We start from the raw sequence: 23,173 nt of genomic DNA, 5'->3' as shown, positions 1-23,173 counted from the left end.
TTTTATCTTGTGCATGTGTGTGGGTCTCAAATGAAATAATCATGTGATGGCACATTATAAAGTATGTAAGAGTAAGATTATCACAATACTATCATTGTAATCATTCCCTTAGCATAGTATTAATAATATCTTGGCCTGTTTGACACAATTAGATTTTCTCTATGACACATGGCATTCCAAGTTTGAGCAAAGGATCACACCAGGAGAGATGGGGTAGATACTTAAGTTGTTGCTGAACCTAGAATGTTTTGCAAATGTTGCAGATTGATCCTCTTCCTTTTTTAAAGATAACTTCCTTTTCACATTGAGAATGTGATATTAGCTTTAAATATAGAATATAAAACTAACCTTATTTGTTCCTTTCTACTGATGAAAGCATCTCAAGTGCTTATGTAAAAGTGCAAATCAAGTTTTAGGTCTTATTTATTTATGCTCTTCTTTAATTCACGAAGGATTCAAGACAGCATATGACAAAATTTCAACCTATAAAATGAAATAACAGAAAAAATAGAACCAGGGAGATACAGACTAAAGTTTTATATTAGGGATAAGGATAAGAAAAAAGAGCATAAATATGGGAAAAGGATGATATAGGTGGGAGTTTTGAGAAAATGCCTCCATATCATGATGTTCTTTATTAGCCTTTTTTGGAGAAATGGCAAAACAAAATCAGAGCTGTTTCCAGCTATTTCCCTAAAGTACATTTGCTATAGTTATTCTAAATTGTCCTTCTAAAAGGCAGCATGTTCACAGGGCATCAAGTAAACTGGACCTATGGAATTTTTAATCACCTTCTTTCCTTGACATTTTCATAGTACAAAATGATGGATTAAAAACTATAAATAGAAAAATGCCATTAAAGAAAGCTATGGGGCAGCCCGGGTGGCTCAGCGGTTTAGCGCCGCCTTCAGCCCAGGGCGTGATCCTGGAGACCCAGGATTGAGTCCCATGTCAGGCTCCCTGCATGGAGCCTTGCTTCTCCCTCTGCCTGTGTCTCTGCCTCTCTCTGTTTGTGTCTCTCATGAATAAATAAATAAAAATCTTTTAAAAGTTTAAGAAAGCTATGAAATGAAGATATTAAAAGAGCTTAATATTAGTTGAGAAGTGATGAATTAACTATGCATGATTACTGTGTATGATGTTTTGTCTACTATACATGGCTATATCCATAAATAACTTTAACAGTATTTACTTGAGCAAATAATGCAGTGAATTATATTTTACAGGTGCTGCTATCTTAGCAGATAAAGCAAGATAATCTTACATAAAAATACTACATTTGAATAATTAAAATGCAGTACCAGAAAAGGTTATGTTGTTTGTTTTCTTACTCTTAAGTAATAAATCTAGATAAAATATTTTCTGGGGGTTAGATTATATTAATTTATGTTCCAAATGAATATAGCACTTTTTTCTGATTAAAGAAAGCATACCTTTTTATCGGAAAAATATGTTTCAAATGATGGGGAAAAAAAAACAAAAAAGCATACGAAATACTAACAACCTCATTTCCCAGAGATCACACTTAACCTTTTCCTGGACATTCATCTAGTCTAATTTGCACATGCCTCTCTTTTCAGAAATCTCCCTCTTATGAAGATTCTTCGGTGCTTCTGCATCTTATTTTCTCTTATTCTCTTCTTGTGTAAACTTTTTTTTCCGTGTCAGATATGCAAGGTGGTTCATGCATCAGACCATTGTCTCCATTCATCCCTAATAATAGGCCCTCTAACTTGTTTAGGTGGTAGACAATTTGACATTATGCTATTTCTTGTAGGACATAATGAAGTACTTACATAGTTACTTCATTTTAGGAATGGGGGACAATTCTCTTAACTGAGAAAGAAATTGTTTTAAGTGGCATAGAAATATGAGATGCAGTTTTCCTACTGCAAAAGAGATGAAACCCCAAACCCGGGCATATGTGTCCACCCTAAGAACAAGTTGCCATAACCCAAATTAGGTGACTCCATTTTCTTCATTAACGGATATTCTTTTACTCCTCATCCAGAAATGCTCTTTAACAGGAAGAGATGGAAACCAGTACGTTACTTCTCCCCATTTTTGAAAATTGGGATGACATTTGCCCATCTCCAGTGTTAACATAGTTCCTCAAAGACCACTGACAGAAGGCTAGGCCCATATTGTGCAGGTTCTCTCATTTCCCTGGGTTATAATTGGTCTGGGGCCAGATATTTTAGCTCATTTAGAGCAGCAAGGTGCTCTATAAAATTCCCTCACCTATTTTGGGCTTCATTTCCCTCATACAGTTATGCCTTTCCAGTCTGATGAACATTCTCCCTGACAGAGCAGACAAGTAGAGGAGCTGAGCAGTTTTGCTTTCTCTGTCATCTCTACCCCTACCTACTCCCTTCTGCCCCCATCACTGAACCTATGTCTTTCTGATTCTTCTTCCTCCAAGTGGAAGTGAAAAGGCCCTGGGTGTTTTTTTTTTTTTTTAACATTATCCCAAGACTCAATTTCAGGCTTGCCTTTTTTTCACTGTCTATGCAATTCTATATTCTTTTTACAATTTGCCCTCATTTATGTATTCCTTATTTTATCCCATGTTTATACATTTGTAGAATCTGAGCTCCTTTGAGAAGCCCCTGTGTTGTGGCACGCGTCTTGTTAAACACCCCCACACACACACTTTTAAAAAATACTTATTGGGAACATTTGCTATTATGTTGTCAAAATTTTATTCTTGAAAGCCTCAAGGCCTCTTGAGCCATTTTATCTTTTAAAATGTAAGATCAGGGGATCATTATGTTTTTTCCCCTTGCTGACCCTAATAAACATACCACACCGCACATATGCACACTTTGCTAAAATACAGATGCCGCTTTACTTGTCTTCTAGCTTGTCTAAATAGAACCTATATAACCTGATTAGTCTTCTGAACCTTTATAAATTGTCTGCAAATGACTGAGGTTTACCAATGAGACTGTCTTAGTTCTTCTCTTGCATAAGAAATATCTACAGGTGCTGTGTGAAGTAGGAGAGAAAGAATTTAAACTTGTGTATTTTCATTGTTAACGTGGCTAAAATAGTATTTGAGGAGAGAGAAGTACTTGCAAGTGACATGTTCTTATTTCTTAATAGAAGTAAAATTTATATAAGATGAAACAGATTTATTTGAGAGAGGAGGAAGAGTTGATTCCTACAAAAAATCTGAACCTGTTAAATTTAGTTCATTTCAATCTGTCAGGATATTTTGAGTAGTATTCAGATTTTGTTCTGTAATTTATTTCATGCTTTCTTGCTCTGTATGACTGTAGCCAGTTTGTAAGGAAATGTAGAGAATGCCCCTGGATCTGGGAAACAAATAGATGTGTTCAATTTAGCTTCATCAATTTCTTTTACTCATAAAACCAATACTTCAGTAACAATATTCCGATCACCTCTTGCCAGCTTCTACTCAATTCCTACCCCTATAGGCACCGATTACTTCTATTTCTATCACCATACTTTAGTCTATGATTGATTTCATATAAATGGAATCATGCAGTATGTAGTATTTTGATCAACATAATATTTTTGAGGTTCATCCATGTTGTGAGTATACCAGTAGTTCATTCCTTTTTATCGCTGGTTAATATTTCATTGTAAAAATATACCATGAATTGGGGCACAGCAGTGGTGCAGTTGGTTAAGCATCTGATTCTTGATTTCGACTCCGGTCATGATCTCAGGATTGCGAGATCGAATGTCCCGCCCTGTGCTGCTTAAGATTCTTTCTCTCCTTCTCCCTCTGCCCCTTCTCCCTTTTTCTTCCCTTCTTAAAATTATGTATATATAATTTTAATGTATACACAGACACACACACACACACACACACACCATGATTTGTCTGTCGCTTCTGTGGGTGAACAGTCAGGCTACTTTCAGTTTGGAGATAGTAGGAATAAAAATGCTATGAATGTTTGGGGAGAAGTCTTTTTGTGAGTGTTGTTTCTTTTGGGAGTGGAATGGCTAGGTCAAGTATTTAGCTTTATAGGACACTGGGAAAACAGTTTTCTAAAATGGTTTTGTCGTTGTATACTCTAACCATCATCTTGGAGAGCTCCATTTGCTCTACATTCTCACCAACGTTTGATCTTAACAGTTCTTTTTAACTGTGCTATTTTATGGGATATAAAGTGGTATCTTGTCATGGTCTTAATTTGTATCACTCCGATCACTAACAGGATTGAACTTCTTTTCATGTATTGGCCATTCATGAACAGAGATCATATCTGTTGAAGACGGTGCCCTTCTTATTGGGTGAAAGTAATATTCCTTTGAGGTTACTGGTATAACTTGGAAATTGGGAAGGATAGAGACATTGTCCTACTTGGTTTCTTTTTATTTTCTCTAAAGACCCTAGTGTAAAGCGTCATTGCCGCTTGGAAGCAGTGCCTTGGCTTTGTAAAAGCACTGCTCCATGGCCATCCTTGGCACTAATATGGAGTGCTGAATATTTTAATTGTCTTTGACCAGCTGCTGCAAAGAGCCTCTTCAGAGACATCCACACTAATTTGTTGCTTAAAGCCTACTAGGTATTTAAAGATATAGAAAGATACCTTAATCATTTTTACTATATATATTATGTTTATTCATTTGGTCAACAGACTTTTACTAATTAACCTGGTGGAAACTTCAAAAGATGAAGAAGATAGTATTCCTGCATTGAAAAAAATCAAAAACTTTCAATCAAAATAAAGATGCTTAATTTTATAGAGACTATGAAAAACATCCTAAAGTAGACACAATGGATATGTAGTAAGATCTGACAGGACAAGTTCTAGTTGAAAGTCTATTTGTAAGAGACCTGGTATTTGGAATATGTCTTTATTTATCAATTTAACAAACATGTTTAAGGCACAACCATTTAGCATGTGCTAAGTACTAGAGAGAGAGAGGGGAAAAAGTGAGGGCATTTGTGATAGAGAGAAAATGGGCAAAGGTCTGCAGAAAAGCGAAGGTATCACTGTAAGTTGTCCAGTTGTGCTGAAGCCATGGCTGAGGAATTGGCGAGTCACTTTGAGAAGCCTAGGAAGGTTTCTTCCAAGAAATACTACGAGGTTCTGAATGTTATGCAAGCTGTTTGGGGCTTCATCAGGCAGTTACTGGGGATTCAATATGAATATTTCAGCAGGAAATAACCCTCAGAGCTGTCCATCAGGAGAATTAGTGTGCAAAGAGTATATAGGATGTTTTGGAGTGTGGAAGGTTAAGGGAAATCAGTTCAGAGAATGTGTTACTGACATAGGTGAAATATGGTGAACAACTCAACTGGGGAGAAAACTATGGTAGAATTCACTGGTCAACAGGTCTAACAGGATAAGTAGAATTTGAACTAGGGAAGAGAAAGATAAGGGATAAAACCCAGATGAACTTGTAGTAGGAATGTGGATGGGTCAGTGGGAGAATATAGACGTCATTAAAATAAGTCAACAAGAAAAACCCATTTCAGAATTATGTTAATGTTGACTCCGAAATGTTTCCTTTGAGGTTCAAATCAAATGAAAATGTGCAGAAAGCTAGGCAATAGTTAAGAAGGAAGCATCACTAGAGATAAAGAATTTAGAAAACATTAACATTTGATAACTGAATCTTTTCCTCTCCACAAACTATATTTTGTAAGGAAATCAAAACCACTAGAGTTGGTTTTCACCTTTTTTTACAGCTATCTCTGATCTTTTAAGGAATCACGTGGATAATTCTGGAATCTTTAACAGGAGATATCCTAAAGTCCTCTGGCTCTTTTACTTTTAGGTTGCTCTGGTTTGTATGTAGTTCAATGAGGTACAAACTATTGACATTGTACAAATATGTTAATAATAGAGAGAACCCATTATTTTGCCTGATTCGTCTGATTTCCAGAGGATATGCTCAGTCAGTAAGAGATACACAGATGTGTTTTATCATCTCACTTTCTCATCTAATTCCATGAAGAAGAGCATTACCCAGTAGCAGATAATGAGTTGGAAAATAAGAAAGCCAACCTCAGAAAGTGAGGTTTTTTAAAAAAAAGTAGCTTGTTTTTTAATGCCTATATAACTTGATGAGAGGGACATAGAAGGCTTAGTGATGCCCAACATGTGCTTAGAGGTGAATTGTTAGTTGATGTCTTGGGGGTTCTGTAATCTGAGCTAAATGCTTAGAATCAATTAATTGATGTTAGACACAGAGATCTGTCTTTATCCCTCTTTATTTTATTTCTGGGCCTTTCCATTCTCAAGAGCACGAAAAACTAAACCCTACCCTGATAACTTGTTATTTGTGGTAAAGACAAGACTTTGATAAAAACACAATTATTTTTTTAATGTCTCTTTTCCATATTGGGGTGTTGTATATATTTCAGAATCTTACTTTTGAATCTTTCTCAAGTGGGAAGCTATTCAAGAGTACTATAATATCTTACCTAGTCTTGCATTCAATTTATCAACAAATATTTCTAGAGCAATTATTAAGGTAAACAATGCCCAGTACTGTGCCTGGCAACATAAAGAATGAAGGAGACTATCCTCAGTCACATAATTTTAACTACCATGATGTTTATAGTTTCTTTTCCCGTCTCTCAAATATAGACATGTGTACATATATCGTCATACTCATAATCACACAACTGATCTCTCCTGTTCACATAGCATCCCCCTAGCTGTGTTATAATACAGCATGTGTATAGTTATTCTCTAACTATGCTCTCCTCCATTAAGTTGAGTAATGACAGGAAAAGACAAGATTTATTTTATTTATTTTATTGCTTGAAAGGCATCAGATAAAGAGTAGGTTACCTAAGTATTTGTTGAAGCGAATCACATTGAAGATGATACTCTCACTGAACATTTTACCTACATTGAGCAATCATTCAGAGATTATGCCAAAGTTAAAGGCACATACAAAAAAGAGGGAGTCTCTGAAAGGGAAAAGTTAAATTCCTGATTTCTTAAGTAGCAGCATGAATATATTTTAAAATCCTCTTTGCCCATTGATATTTAGCAGTGGATGGATAGAACTTAGGATGGGTAGATAAAAGCAACTTCATGAGAGCAATACTCTTTTTTTTTTTTTTTCAAATATTCTAAGGAATCATACTTCCTCTGAACTTTCTACATGATGTGAGTCATGGGAAAGACCTATGGATCTCTTTGCCAGCAAATGAAAATAAAATGTAGCGGTCTAAGAGATAGCAATTGGTCAGTAATGACAAAATCACTCCTCTTACATTCTTATGTAGCAGTTGTCAGGCAAATATTCAGGAAGTCCCAAAATATGTTTGAATTACAGATCCTTCTTTTGAAGTTACCCTTACTATTTTCAATGAAAATGGGGAATTCAGCCACATTCAGAGCCAAACCCATATGACAAATCTGAGATTTAGCTCTGCCAATAGTGATCTCAGTTCTATTTTCGAACCTAATTTTTCCTCTGAAGTTCAGTCCAGTATCCCCCAATGGCCCAGCTGATATCCCTCCCTTCCCTCACATCTCCAGCGAATGGCTAAATCCCATTTACCTCCCAAATATCAATTGTTTCCAACCACTTCTCTATATTTCTACCACTGCTTCCCAGTCCACACCACCATTTTCCCTTACCTTAACTACAGTGACATCTCCTACTTGGTCTTCCTACATTTACTCCAGAGCTTCTCCAATTTACCATTCCTTCTACTGCAGGCAACAATAACCACCACCTGGCAGAGTGCCTGGCCCATAGGAAGCACTCAGTAAATAGTTGTTTAGGCAATGAGTGCCTCGCTTAGTGAAAATACTTAATAAGCATGGCAAGTAGCAATAGCAACTACGACTTTTCAAAGCCAGTGTTATTTGACTTTTATTCAAATATTTCCAGCTCTAATTCCATTTACAGATCATCTTGCTTTTTAAAAACAGTTATGTTGCTTTTTCATGCAATTGCTAAGCTTTTTATATCCAGCAAATGGCGTTCAAATAAATACTTGTGTGGCTCCAAATTGATAAAACTTCTAGAAAGCAGAAGGAATTTTAAAATGATCTATACTTCCTTTCAAATATTCTGTCTTAGAGTGAGCATATTCTGGTTGCATGTGATATGTTCCATGATGAAATATCTCACATGTTTTTACAACCACCCTAATAACTTTTAGAAAGAAATTTATGGCTGAAGTCATCATATTCTATTACCAGGATCTCTTAGTAAGAGAGCAAGCATGTTCTCTATATTTAAGAATCTGGTGGAGTTTTTGTTTTTTGTTTTGTCTCTTTCCTTTGTTCTTTTCTTAAATTCCACATATGAGTGTAATCATATGGCATTTGTCTTTCTCTGTCTGACTTATTTAACTTAGCATAAATACCCAATAGATCTACCCATGTTGTTGCAAATGGCAAGATCACATTCTTTTTTTTATGGCTGAGTAATATTCCATTGTATATATGTACTACATCTGTATCTATTTATCTGTGGATGGATGCTTGAATGGTGAGTGGGGGAATGGGTGAAATAGATAATGATTTTTTTCCTTTTTTGTATATTTTTTATTGGAGTTCAATTTGCCAACATTGAGTTATAATACCTAGTGCTCATCCTTTCAATTCCCCCTCTCAGTGCCCGTCCACACTTAATCATGATGAGCATTGAGTGATGTGTATACAATTGTTAAATTGTATTATACACCTGAACCTAATATAACGCTGTGTGTTAATTTCATTTCCATTAAAAAAAAGCAAGCAAAACCATAGAGAATAACCTCCTTTTGATCAGAGAAATGTCATTTTGTTTTCACAACAAATCTATGTAAATAGAGAGGAAAAATAATTCTTAAATGTTCCTGATTAGTTCTAATGAATGATTTGGAAACCAAGAAAAATCGAATAAATCTCTGAACCTAGAAAAGCCTATCATTGATTTTTAACTCAGTAAAACCTGTTAACTTTGCCAAGTTGTGTGCTTTATAATAATAGTGTCCTTTAAAGGAAGGACCACTAATTCAGATACCTTCAGAGAGTAGAATGCATGCATGCCCCCACTGAAACTTCCTAAGTTCTAATGCCAAATCATGTCTGAGGACAGATTTAATGTGCTATTTCCAATATCAGAGCCCCAAAGGCAGAGATTTAACACATATACTTCATATATACTTTTTTTTCTTCCTTTGTAATCTCTGCTTGAAGTTAAGGATTGTATATTTTGGGGATTTTCTGCCCAAGGCATTATTTCATAAGGAAGAAAAAAAAAAGCCTGAGATAACCTTTCAAAGCATGTAGTACTTAAAAGCACTTTGACGAATCCATTTGGTATCCACATTAATAGCAGATAATAATGACTGTATATATCACTGATGTGGATGAGATAAACACATCCAAAGGAAATTTAATTGTGATTTGATATTAGGTAAATACCCCATTAAAATAAATCGCTACTGTACATAATTCTCCTTTAGTTCATTGGCAGGATGTTTGCTTGGGAAAAGTAACAGTCTAATTCTAGTTTTAAAAGGAATTCTCATTCTTTTATAGAAACCATTATGAGGAGCAGTTAGGGAAGTGTACCTGTACCAAGGAGCATATCTGCTATCATACCACTCAGGAAAAAGGGGTCTTAGAAAAAATCTAACAAGATCCCCCCCTTTCTGCCTCCAATTCCTGCAACAAATTGACAAAAACATACATATGGTTTTGGCATTATTATTAGTCAGGCACAATAAATGTTTACTGAAAAGCAAATAAAATTAGACCAGGAGAAAGAGTAGGAAAACATGGTGCATTTTATTTTGGGTCGATTATTTGTAAAGACTGTTCCTCATTGATTTGACTTATCTTGCAAATTACTAATAAAAGACTTGTAGATCCTCAGATGAAAGTTGTGTCTGAGATACACCTCAAATTTGGATTCTTATTTTATGGTCAAAAGAAGAGAAAATGATTTAAGTATTATATAATCCTCAGCTGTAAAGTCTAATAGAGACATGACTGCTACCAAAGAATGACACTAAATAGAGATATTTTGTAAATACTTACACAGTGGAGAGGCACTGAGCACTCCCAAGGGGTCTTAGAGGGTCCAGCAGAAGAGGAAACATTTTATCTGAGCATGACAGGTGAGTAACGGCTTTGACCCGCAAAACTTAGTGGGATCATCAAGTAAGTGGAAGGCCATTTAGCCAAGGTTGAAAGTGGGGAGCAGCAGGCAAGCAGGCTCCAACAGCAGAGAGGAGAAGAGACTGCAGAGCCCCTTTAGGCCTTCCTCAGTAGGCTAGTGTTTGGACTTTACCTTGTGGTTCATGCATAGGCATCATACTCCATACCCTCATTCTAGGCGTCCAAACTTGGCCATGCTTCTTGCCTCCTACAACTGTCATTCTTCACTCAAAAATTATCGTTTCTCTAGGCCACATTTCCTTTTTTCCATTTTTTTTTTAGATTTTATCTATTTCTTTGAGAGAGAGAAATGAGTGAGGGGAGGGGCGTGGAAAGGGAGAAGCAGGCTCCCCGCTGAATACAGACCCCAAAGCGAGGCTCAATCCCACCACCCTAGAGATCACGACCTGAGCCCAAGTCAGATGCTTAACTAACTGAGCCACCCAAGCACCACTTACTCCTTTTTTAGATACACCATTTTTCTGCCCTTGCCTGTTTCTCCTCCCCCTTTTAACTCCTGCATTTCCCAAATTTCAGCCACCTTTCAGCCCTTGTGACAGTCATCACAAGATCCTCTCCCAGGGTCATCAGGTCTTCCACCAGGATGGAGTCAAGCCATCTATGAATGGGCTAGGTTGAATGTGTCTTGCCGCTGGGTCAGCTGTCTGCTTTGGGTATTTGTCCATTTCTGTTGCTTCCTTACAAAAATCTGTCATCTGATAAAATTTGAAAGATACTTTCTGAGGCATACCAAAACTTCTAAAGACAGTGGCAACTATGTACTCTTAATATAAAGAACAAACTCGTTTAATTTATCTTTGCGAAAAGGACCAGAAACCATTTTTTCAGAATCTTACTTAAATTCTAGGGATTGACAGAGAGACAACAGTGGGAATGATCTTAAGCAGGACAGAAAGAGTAAAGCAGTAGGTGAAAGATAACACATCCTGTTCTTATGAAATCACACAGTAGAATTTTCTCTGGAAGTTTTACCAGTGTCCATAATGTTCATATTCTTACATATTTTCATTTGACTAGTGAATTAATGGAGTCAGTGACTGATCTGTCTCCAAGGAAATCTTTTTTTTCCCAAGATTTTATTTATTCATTTGAGAGAGAGAGAAAGAGAGAGAGAGAGCACAAGCAGGGAGGGCAGAGGCAGAGGGAGAAGCAGGCTCCCCACTGAGCAGGGAGCCTGATGTGGGGCTAAATCCCAGGACCCTGGAATCATGATCTGAGCTGAAGGCAGATGCTTAACTGGCTGAGCCACGCAGGCACCCCACACCCTTTCTTTTTAAAGGATTTTCATTTATTTGAGAGAGCACGAGAGGAAGTATTAGTGGGAGTAGAGAGTGGGGGAGGGAGAGGGAGAAGTAGACCGCCTGCTGAGCAGGGAGTCCCGATGCTGGACTCCATCCCAGGACCCTGGGATCATGACCTAAGCCAAAGGTAGATGTTCAACAAACAGAGCCGCCACCCAGGGACTCTCCAAGGAAATCTTTAACAAAATCACAATTAAATCTTAAGATTGCATCCTTGACACATCTACTTGCTCAATGAAGATTTGGTTATTTTTCCCTTTCATTTCCCTCAGTCTTGATCTTCTCTCCCAATCACTTATCTCTTCTGTTTTCCTATTCTTCCTAATTTTGGTATTTGGGCAATTCTTTATCTCCTCCCTACCTATCTTATCCAATTTGTCATTGTACAATTTCCCATAACTGCTTATTAGCTTATTCTTTTTCTTTGTTGGTCACATTTTATGTTCCATTTCTTGTGCTTTCATTCAGTTTTGAAAAGTTTGGCAAATATAGTTTTTTAAAAAATGTATGTAATGTTTTTGTATAAAATCTACCAGCTGCTTTTGCCTCATATTCTCTCCTCTATAAAAATGTAGCAGCTCCTTCCTTGCTTATAACTTCTCTTACTTTCCCTCAATTTGACCAGATTTGAGGGACTTAAATGTATATGTCATTTCTATAACTTAGGAGCATTTATCAATTTAAAAATCATATAAGAGGTTGAGGTAATGCAGTAACTCTAAAACACGTTTCTTCTGTTCATTCGCTCCTTCCATGTGTCTCTTGCCTACTCCTTCTTTAATAGTGAATCTATTTTGTACTTCTTTGTCCCCTTACCTCCAGAGATTCTGATGTAGTCAGCTAATGGTAGAACTCTGGACTTTTATATTTTGAAAAAGTTCCCTGGGGAAGTCTGATATGGAACCCTTATTAAGAATGATACTTTCATATCAGAATCAAAACACAATAAGCTTTCTAACTGTGATGAATGATCCAATAGATTTAATTATGATTCTCTTTCTGTCCAAAACTAAAACTAGATGTTAATTGCCAGAGAAATAGATAAGGATGCGTATGACAACAGAATACTAGTATGATATCAAAGCTTGGAAATTTCACTGGTGGTGAATAATTTAGTGCTTAAAATATTTAGAAGCTATAGAATTAAAATTGATTTGTTTTTCCCTAAGTGAATAAAGTTGATTGAGGTTTTACATTTAATTTGTTACATCACATTTTATCTTCTTCGAGCTCAGAGGCCAACTGTAAAACACTGCGTACAAAATTCTTACTTCCTGTTTCGATCCATTATTTCACTCTCTTACCCTTTATTACTGAAAGCTCTCCTCAAGTATATCATATACTGTAAATACCTCTCCTGATTACAAAATCTTCTCACACAAATGCAATATACTATTTAATGAACTCTTCTTTCACAAAATTAAAAAACCTGAAGGCCCTGGTTTGGGACTCTATATAAATGAGATTTAGATCTAACAATTTTAAATGATTGCTTATTCTTAGCTATCCAATTCTCTCTCTTATCTGGGAAATAGAAATAATAAAACCCTTGTTGATTCTACAATTGGGTTATAAAAGTCACTGCAGCCATCAGCCATGAAGTAGAAGGACTAAGATAAAAAATACAGGGCAAAGGGGCTGATATAAAAATTCTGAAACAGCTTTGGTTTATAGCATTATAAACCACAGACAAGAATTCTTTGATTACTCAACAAAGATTCTCTCACCTGACTACTCAGTGTGGCATTCTGACCAGCAGTATTGGCATCCCCATGAAGCTTGTTAGAAGTAGAGAGTATCTGACCATCCCCAGACACACTGAACCAGAATCAACAGTGTGGCAAGTTCTCTAGAAGATTCTTCTGCACTTTGAAGTTTGAGTAGCAGTGCTATAGCACAAATCTAATAGGAACTCCATGCATTTTTTTAATAGGTTGGATATTGGATGCCACTGAAGGTGCAAATTAGAGTTTTCATCTTTCTCCTCTTTCCTGACTTGTGTCTTTTAGGCAAAGATTTTTCCCATTTCAGTAGTCCTACGTGATTGCACGATCTAGCTAGTTGGCAACCCCTGTAGCTTCTGCTCTGACGCTGTATTGGGTTTAATCTTTCCCTTTCTGGAACATTATCAAAAGTCTAGTCTTACCTCGATACCAATCTCCCAGAATCCTGTCCTAGTGTTTTCCCTGCATCCCTGTCTTAACAGCCTGAACTCTGCCTCAGAATTACCCAGAAATGCAGCTCTGGCTCTGATACTCCCGTACTTAAAACTGAAGTTATTTTCTTTTGCCATCCAAATCATTGCCAACTCCATAATGAAAAGCGAAGTCCTCTCTGTGCCGCGGCCCAAGATACACCCAGGGCTGTACCTCTCTCTGAACTGCCACTCCCATACGGTGACATGGAGCCTGGATCCATACTCCCAATCAGATCATAGAAATTCTACAACATAGCCCTTGCCTTCTGCCATCCCCTCATGCCCCTGACCCTCCATGTTTCTCAAGTCTACCCTTTCTTTATATTTCACGTTGCCTCCGAATCATCCCCTGTTCATCACTGAGATTATCCCTCTTACAGTGCATCATTTATGAGCATCGTTCTTTCTTTCTTTCTTTCTTTCTTTCTTTCTTTCTTTCTTTTCTTTTCTTTTCTTTTCTTTTCTTTTCTTTTCTTTTCTTTCTTTAAAGATCTTATTCATTCATGAGAGACACACAGAGAGAGGCAGAGACATAAGCAGAGGGAGAAGCAGGCTCCCCATGGGGAGCCCGATATGAGACTCCATCTCAGCACCCTGGAATCACACTCTGAGCCAAAGGTAGACGCTCACCCACTGAGCCACCCAGGCACCAGGAATCTTACTTTCTATACTGTATGTAGTACAACAAATTTCCTTCCCAACTGTGTCTCACCTGTTCTGCTAGATTACATACTGCCCGAAACCTAGACCATTGAACTCATTGCTTTGAGTCCCTAGGAAGCCAAATGATAAGTATTAATGCTAATGAGTCCATGGCAATGATGAAACTATATATCTTCTTTCCTCTCCCACTTCCTTTATCTATACATACGTGTGTTCATTCAACAGACAGTTACTGAAACCTTGTGCCCAATACTGGACTAAGCATTCGGGACACAGTCGTGAATAGGACACAGTCTCTGACCTTGGTGAATGTATGGTGTAATAGGAATACAGACACAGTTTGTTATGAATGAGTGTACCTGTTACTAAGCAGTGTTACTAAGTGAGTGCCATGCGCAACACTGCTGTGAATGGATGGTAAACAGTGAAATTCAACTAATGGTGCAAAATCAACTAGTTGCAAGGAAATATCACATGGTTGCGAGAGCATATCTCATTTATATTTAAGGGAGTATGGTGAGGAAAGCTTATGAACATTTGAATAGCTGAATAGTTTTATATTCGTTTGGGCACTGTGTCTCTGGAATAATGGCCTTGTTATCATTTTTTCTGATTAATTGAGTCTTTTAACTATTAGAGTTATACTATCAGAAATTCTAGTATTCAAAATACAATTACACAAAATTAGTAGAAAAAAATTCTTTATGTGCAATAAGAATCTTAGAGAGATTTGACCCAGTCTCAGAAGACATGCATCCATTCATTTATTTGGCAAGTATGAACTAGGGTTTACTATGTCCTTGGTATTGGCTCAAAAGATAGGGAAATAAAAGAATATTAGATTATGAGAATCACATCTATCAGAAAAGTGTTCTGCATACTGCATCCTATTGGTACATAGGATTTGTAAGTCCTTTTTATTTTTTATTTATTTATTTATTTATTTTTTTAGTCCTTTTGATTTAAACATGGTAGGGATCGCAAGTTCTCAGATTATTTCATTTTCTAACCTTCAGATTTAGTACTGGATTATTTTAATTGCCTAAAACATTCTGGATCATCTTTTTTTTTAAAGCATTATGTTATGGTAAAAGCATTTTTGTTTCTACGTATATTTGGTTGTACTAATTTCTTTTTTAATGACACCCTTTTTCTGATACTCTTAAAATTTCATTCTGGATAGAAAGTAGAAGATATTTAATCTTGACACCATGTGACTCATAAAACTGTTCTGGTGGCTATAGATTGTTTTTAAATTTATCACTGTACCTTAGGGATTTTTTGATAGGCTGCCCCTGAAAGCAATTAATTTTCAGTTTTATGTAGTTTTATAATGCAAAATACCTTGATGGAAACAAATTTGGAATAAATTTCCTTGTAATATAGCAATGAATTTTTGTTTAAATATCTCTAGAGGTTTTTTAAAAATACTTTGACTAAACTATGTTTGTTCTTTTTCACCTCTCCTATCGACTGTCATTAAGAAATCCAAATACTTTTTTCATGTTGAAATTTTACAACACTTCATAGACTATTAAACATGGAACATCCTTGTGGGGACAAGAAATCGAATTTGCTCTTGAGAAGGTTTCCAACTAATTGATTTGTAGGACATTATAACATCGTCTAGCTGACAAGCCTTACAAATAGAAAGACTGGAGCTGAACTGAGAGGGTGCTTTTTTACTGACACATAAAAGGTGTCTTTCTGTCTTGTAGCCTTTGGATAGAGACATGTCAGTTTCATAGAGAAACTTTCACATGGAGCGTTTTTATTTCTTTTCTCTCGCGGTAGAAACCACATGTGGTAGCACATTGTTAAATCTTTTCTCAAATAAAAGGACGTAGGGCTTCATTTTTGTTTTGCCTTTTTGGTATCTTACAGGAACTCCAGGATGGCATTGGACAGCGGCAAACTGTTGTCAGGGTATTGAATGCAACTGGGGAAGAAATAATTCAACAGTCCTCAAAAACAGATGCCAGTATTCTCCAAGAAAAACTGGGAAGCCTGAATCTGCGGTGGCAGGAGGTCTGCAAACAGCTGGCAGAAAGAAAAAAGAGGTAGGATGACAGTTAAAAATAGGAATTCTAAAATTTTAGCAGAGCTATTTAAGCTGTCCTCTAAAAAAGACTCTGTGAAAGATTGTAACCAGGGTGAAAGGAACCAAGATTAAGGAGCTCCTCCACTGTTCATCAGTAGCAATAATGAATTTGTTTTCTGTTTCTCATGTACTGAAACATGTAGCTGTTGCTAGTGCAATAGACAGTGCTTTTGCTGCTATTTTAAACTTTCAAGTTTCTTTTAAATATCACGAGATTGTTCAAAGATGAGTATCTTCAGTATATTCCAATTTTAACAAGCTGGGTCTCATTTATTTTAAAGAAGATGACCAAAGGAAATTATAAATGACTATTTTATAGGAATGACTGCCATTTGGCTAGATTTTTTTTAACAGCTACAAAATGTGACTATGATGCTAAAAACCGGGATGGTACTATTAACTTTTTAATTCCACTACATTTATCAGTATATGCTTGAAGAGGGACTTGGGCTGACAATGGTCAAATCTAAAGTGGGGGGGGGGGAATTAAACATTAAAAAATAAAGGGGAAAAAAACCCAGAAAAGTTATCATTGAATTCAGTTGTCTTTTAACTTTCTCTTGGAAGATCCTGAAAGCACAGAAAGCCAAATATATGCTGCCACACTCGGAAGGCATAGATATTTTTATAAATGGAATTTTGTATTATGCTTCCAGTTGTTGATGCTAATGTTGCCTGTTTCATAAGGGAGGACTTGGCCTTTACTTACCAAATGAGACTATTGTTTTGAACAATGAAAACTCTCTTTTATTGCCAAGCTCTTGCTTCATACCTATCATCTACATAATAGGTGGATTTTAATATTCAGAAAGCTAAGACAACTCATTGATGAATGTCTTTGGTGAGGATGTATTAGAAAGGTTTCAGAATTAGGTCCATTGTCTTTACCCACCTCCTCTTGGCGCCTTTACTCCCGTTGCATTATTCAAAACGTAGATAGAATTCATATTCCTCTACAAAAGGGATGCATTAGTTGACCTACACACACACACACACACACACACACACGCACACACACACAGAAATCTTGATAAAGTTTAAAAATGATAGCATCATCTAAAAACATTGTTATTTTAGACCCTGGCTTAGAAAATATTCTAATTTTTATATAGATGACATAAAATAAAGATCTAAACTTTGTGGTGTAACTGCTTCCTCGGGAAAATCATATACTTTTTTTCCCACGTTGAAATTTCTCCATTAAACACCAACTATACCATCACTTAAATAACTGATATGTTTATACTATGAGCAGGTTTAAACCTGCATAAAATCATTTCTGAACTAAAGTCAATCCAATCTAAAATAAGATCTTAACAAATGAGAAGATTAAGAACATTGAATGTCATGCTCTCAAAATTAATAACTTGAAATAAAAAAGTAGATTAAATGAGTTGTAAGATTATTTTTTTCTTTATTATATATAAAGTATTATTCCTCATTTTTAAATATCCTACTTATGTAATGTTTATTTTTTTTATGATAGTCAGAGAGAGAGAGAGAGGCAGAGACATAGGCAGAGGGAGAAGCAGGCTCCATGCACCAGGAGCCCGACGTGGGATTCGATCCCGGGTCTCCAGGATCGCTCCCTGGGCCAAAGGCAGGCACCAAACCACTGCACCACCCAGGGATCCCTATGTAATGTTTAAATACAACATGTTAGTATTTTCTCCGATAACAAGTTTTTAAAATTCAGGTGAAAAATTGATCTGTTACTGACTTCTAAATAAAAATCAGAACTTATAAAGATAGGGCATTATGCCAAATAAGCTCTAAAATTTTAGATCCTTCTAAGTTGTTAAGAAAGTGGTATATGCTGACACTGTGGTGAAATATTACACAAATTGTAGGTTAATTACAGCTAAGGGTTTGGCTGTAATGTGTTGGAAATATTTCTCCCATTTAAACATTTTGACCTACATTAAATATTGCACTTTTATGCTTAAAAAAGTCAAGATCAGCTTCCTTGAGGTTTTTTTTTTAACTTAGTTTTTAAAGTTGTCTACTTCATGCTACATTTTAAAAATAAATGTTAGCATATTTAAATTTCCACTGAGATCAGGTTTGTGGCATACTTCCTTAGGATTTTTGTATCATTTAAATTTTATGAAATGTAAAAAAAAAGTAATAAAATAGAAGTACATTTTCTACCAATACACTAACAGCTATTTCCAAGCATCCAGTAGCAAATAAAGGTAAAAAAATTATAAAGAATATGTTAACCTAACAATTGTGGGAGAGCTGTAATCATGAAACTATTATTAATCAATGGCATGCTTTCACTGCAACCCAAGGAGAAGTCAGCGGGAAATAGAAGTTATTTATTGCACAGGTGAAAAATAAGATGACTCTTCAAGTTGACATCAGTATTCTCAGCTTGCAATGGGTTTTAAATGCAGCTGTTGTAAATATTTCATGTTTTTAGTCCATGTACACATATGAAAGAAAGTACACAATTTAAGCAAAAAAAAAAAAAAGTCTGTAAAAACTGTCTGGAGCCTTAAAGTTACATTATTTTAAACCCTTCTCTTTGAAAATGTAAGATATCAGAAATATGAGTAGACGACAAATACCCACCATTTGCTTCAACGTGGATGGAACTGGAGGGTATTATGCTGAGTGAAATAAGTCAATCGGAAAAGGACAAGCAGTGTATGTTCTCATTCATTTGGGGAATATAAATAATAGTGAAAGGGAATATAAAGGAAGGGAGAAGAAATGTTGGGAAATATCAGGAAGGGAGACAGAACATAAAGACTCCTAACTCGGGGAAACGAACGAGGGGTGGTGGAAGGGGGGAGGAGGGCGGGTGTTGGAGGGGAATGGGTGACGGGCACTGAGGTGGACACTTGACGGGACGAGCACTGGGTGTTTTTCTGTATGTTGGTAAATTGAACACCAATAAAAATTAATTTAAAAAAAAAAAAAAAAAAGAAATATGAGTAGAAAATTCCCAGAACAAATTCAAATAGCAGTGGACATCCATTAAGGTTAGTTTATGTTGGAAGCAAATGAATTATAAAATGCAGTCAATTAGGTGTACAATTTAAGGTAGAAAATTCACTGTTGCCTCAATTATGTAGCAGAGGAACTAGATAACATCTATAGGTTTAAGCATGACAGTATAATGAGCTTAATGATGGCTTAGCCACCAAAGTGGTCTTTGTAAATGAAGAAGATGCAAATGAAAATTTATCAACCATAAAGGGAGTAATAGGTTAAAACAAAGCAAGCCTATGGACAAAGATTTGTAAGCACAGGTCCATTGGTAGAATTCAAGGAGTGCCATGAACTTGGATAGGGAAAAAATTACCTCTTTGTTTTTACCAACCTCTAGTAGAAATTGTTTTCTTCCACTTTGAATAAAGGCAACAAGCCAGAGTAATACTAGCAGTACCTGTGAAATCACAGGTATTTTTATATTTCAGTAGTGTTACACACATCTCAAAGTATTGTTCATTGTTCTCACTCTTCAAAACTACTAGTTATCAGATCTTCCACAAGATCTTATTAATGTGTTAACAATAAATAAGATAAATAAGCACATGTATTGCTATGTCATGAACATTTTTTTCTAGTAGTTTTATATCTATATTTCAATACAATTGCAATTATATTGAAAGTTCTGGGTATTTTATATTCTGGACTTAAAAACCTGATTCTGAGAAGAGTCCCGGGCTTCACCAGATTGCCAGAGGGCTCCATGCCATAGTAAAAAAAAAAAAAAAAGAATCTTAATATCTATTTCTAGCCAGCTGTTTATCTGCCCAGATCTCATTATCATGTACTATGATCTCAGTCCTGTTGATGATGTCATCACTAACATCATACATTCCTTTTTTTCTGGAGTATTCCAGGAGATGTACCAGTCAAGGGAATGTGGGTAGGCACGCCTTTGGGCAATGAATAGCTGACAACATAAGGGATGCTATTTTACTTAGAATAATATCAGTTGATAGAATAATATCAATTGATAAAAGATTAAATGGAAGAGGGCAGCAAGGTGATGGGAAGTAGAATCCCTAAATTGAGGAGGAAACTTGAATCATAATCCATAGCAATAAAAAATGATCTCAAGATTTGATCTCTTTTTTTCCCTTTAGGCAAATATGGTGTTGTTTCTACCATTGTAGAGATAAGGCAATTATTGTATATATATATATATATATATATATATGAATAAGAATTCTAATTTAAATGTTTAAATGTCACCTGATTGAATATACTGCTTGAAATTTTTCTTTTCCCAACACTTTAATAAAAAATTACAAATATATAAAAAAGTTGAAAAAGGTAACATAAAGAATACCCATTCTCCTAAACCCCTAGATTCAAAGCTAATTTTTGCCATTTTTGTTTTCTTTATCCTCCCTCTCCCTACTTCCCCCATATGTGCTTTTATTTAATACAGGGAATAACACACACACACACACACACACATTTTTTGTTGTTTTAACATTTGCATAAGTTATAAACATCCTTATGCTGCACACCTAAATACTTCACCATGCATTTCCTTAGAATAACAGCATGCCATATATAGCCATGTTTGTTTACCATGCTCAAGAAAATTAAAAGTAATACCAAATTATTATTTAATATCCTGCCCATATTCAAATTGACTGAATGACTCAAAAATGTCTTTCATATTGTTCTTTGAATTTTTCATGCCAATGTCCCACCATGTTTTATGTATTGCATTTGGTTTTGTAGGAGAGGGGGAAAAAACCTTCTTCCTCTACCCTCTTAGCTTTAGTATCTGGAGACTGCCAGTTAAATTGACAAAAGACACATTAATAGGAGAAGAAGCATACAAATTTTATTTGGTGTTAATGTTTTAATGTGGTACGAGAGGCTTCATATGAAAGAAGTGAAAATCCCAAAGAAGTCATAGACCTAAGAGCTTAAATATCATTTTAACAAAGTGATTAAATTGTAGGGAGGTAAAAAGACAAAGGAAAGGGATTTGGGCTTCTAGGGGTGATAGGTTGCAGGAAGGCAAATATATGGGGAAACTAATGGAAGACAAGAATATTTCAGTAATAAGTAGATTCAAGTTGATGCTTCTGTCTCCAGTGATAAAAAGTGATTTGCTCTTCCTGGTCCAGAAAAGGAGAGGGAGGGTACCTTCACAAGGGGAAGCATATGCCCTGCCTTAAGGCAGAAATACACTGGGTAGAGAGTTTTTCCTATGTCTGCTATTTCTCAGTTGCCTTCTGCTCAAAATAATTCTTACACCTAAATGGCAAATTATGATCTCCTTCAGTTATTAGGTTTCATCAGTCTTATTTATTTATAAATATTTTTATCTATTTATTTTAGAGAGAGACAGAGCACAAGCAGAGAGAGGGGCAAAGGGAGAGAGAAAATCCCAAGCAGACTACATGCCTAGTGTGGAACCCAATTTAGGGCTCCATCTCACAACCCTGAGATCGTGATCTGATCCAAAACCAAGAGTTGGACACTCAACCGACTTAGCCACCCAGGTGTCCCTCTTCAGTCTCTTTTAGTGTAAAATAGCTCTTCCACTTTAGTTTTCTTTTTACTGATACTGACATTTGACAGACTCTGGTACAATGTCCTCAAGAAAAAATCTCACCTTTCTGGATTTATCTAATTTTTCCCTTCATTATGTCATTTAACTTGTTCTCTATTATCTGTATTGTTGGTAAACTGGATGTTGAGACTTGAAAAGATGCAAGTCAAATATTTTTGGCAAGAATACTTCATAAAAGATGGTGTGTGCTTCGGATCACATCAGGAGGTCACCATATGAGGTAGTCCCATGCTACATCTGGTCACTTAGTTTAGGTGGTGGCCATCAGATCTTGAGTTGTAATGTATCATTTTTTTGAAATTAGTAAGTCATCTAATGGCTTTAATATCTTTTGATGATCCTTCCCTTGCTCACTACACGAGATGCAAAATGGTGACATTGCCTGAATTCTGACATGATCCTACAAGCTGATTTCTTCTGTTTAAAAAGAAATTTCACCTTTCTCCTTGATATCAGATTGGATTTATGAATTCTTACTTACTCAATATGTTACAATAAATTATAGTTATTCTTCTTGTTGATATTCTCACCTTTATTAAATTTGACCAGTGGGAGCTTGTTCAAGCCTCACTTGAGGCTTGATGGCATAAATGCCCCCATGCTCACCTTGTACTTTCCCTGCCCCAGGTGTGGAGTCAACTGTTTCTCCAAGGACCTCTGATTTCTTTTAGTGGGAAATGGTATATGGAAACCAAAATGTGGGCAGCAACCCTTTCTGAAAGGAATACTGGCACCTTTCTGGCAAGCAGTCCTAAGGGAAAATGTTTTCATGCTCCTTAACTAAGAACACAAAAATCTGTTTCAGTTATACATCAAAGTTCAAAGTCAGGCGAGGTCTCTTTAAAAGCTCTTATTGTGCAAGACTCATGTAAAATTTTTAACTTCTTATTCATTTCAATGCTTCTACTTTTGATTTTTTGAACCAAAGTTTACCTGGATATAATCTATGCTAGTTTGCCAAGCAAATTAATGGTGTAAATAAGCTAATGGGAAACATTCCTAAATGTACTTAAGGGAAGAAATTGTTTTTTAAAGACCTTAGTTCATTGTTTGCATGCAAATGGATGCTGTTAATTAGAAATGAGCCTTATCTAATTCATTAAAGTAGGCCTAGTAGGACCTCTTCTTGAAAATCTCCATTAGCAATTCATATACTCTATGCACTCTTTGTGAGACAACTGTTTTCCCTTAAGTCTTCTTTAATTTTGTCTCTTAATTCAGGCTCCCCTA

General features: G+C 36.0%; 1 protein-coding gene across 7 annotated transcripts in view; it reads left to right on the top strand.

Moving 5' to 3' along the window:
• The window catches only part of DMD (dystrophin), a 2,426,617-nt gene that overhangs the window by 1,594,617 nt on the left and 808,827 nt on the right, over nt 1–23,173 (top strand). For all 7 annotated transcript variants that reach the window (XM_072743155.1, XM_072743156.1, XM_072743160.1 and 4 more), the window contains one exon: nt 16,170–16,345. In XM_072743155.1, coding sequence (XP_072599256.1) covers nt 16,170–16,345 — 176 coding nt within the window. The remainder of the gene's footprint in view (nt 1–16,169; nt 16,346–23,173) is intronic.

This window comes from Vulpes vulpes, chromosome X (assembly GCF_048418805.1).
Source record: "Vulpes vulpes isolate BD-2025 chromosome X, VulVul3, whole genome shotgun sequence".
Classification (NCBI taxonomy): Eukaryota; Metazoa; Chordata; class Mammalia; order Carnivora; family Canidae; genus Vulpes; species Vulpes vulpes.
The sequence above is the reverse complement of the archived record's forward strand: the minus strand, read 5'-3'. Positions and strand labels throughout refer to the sequence as shown.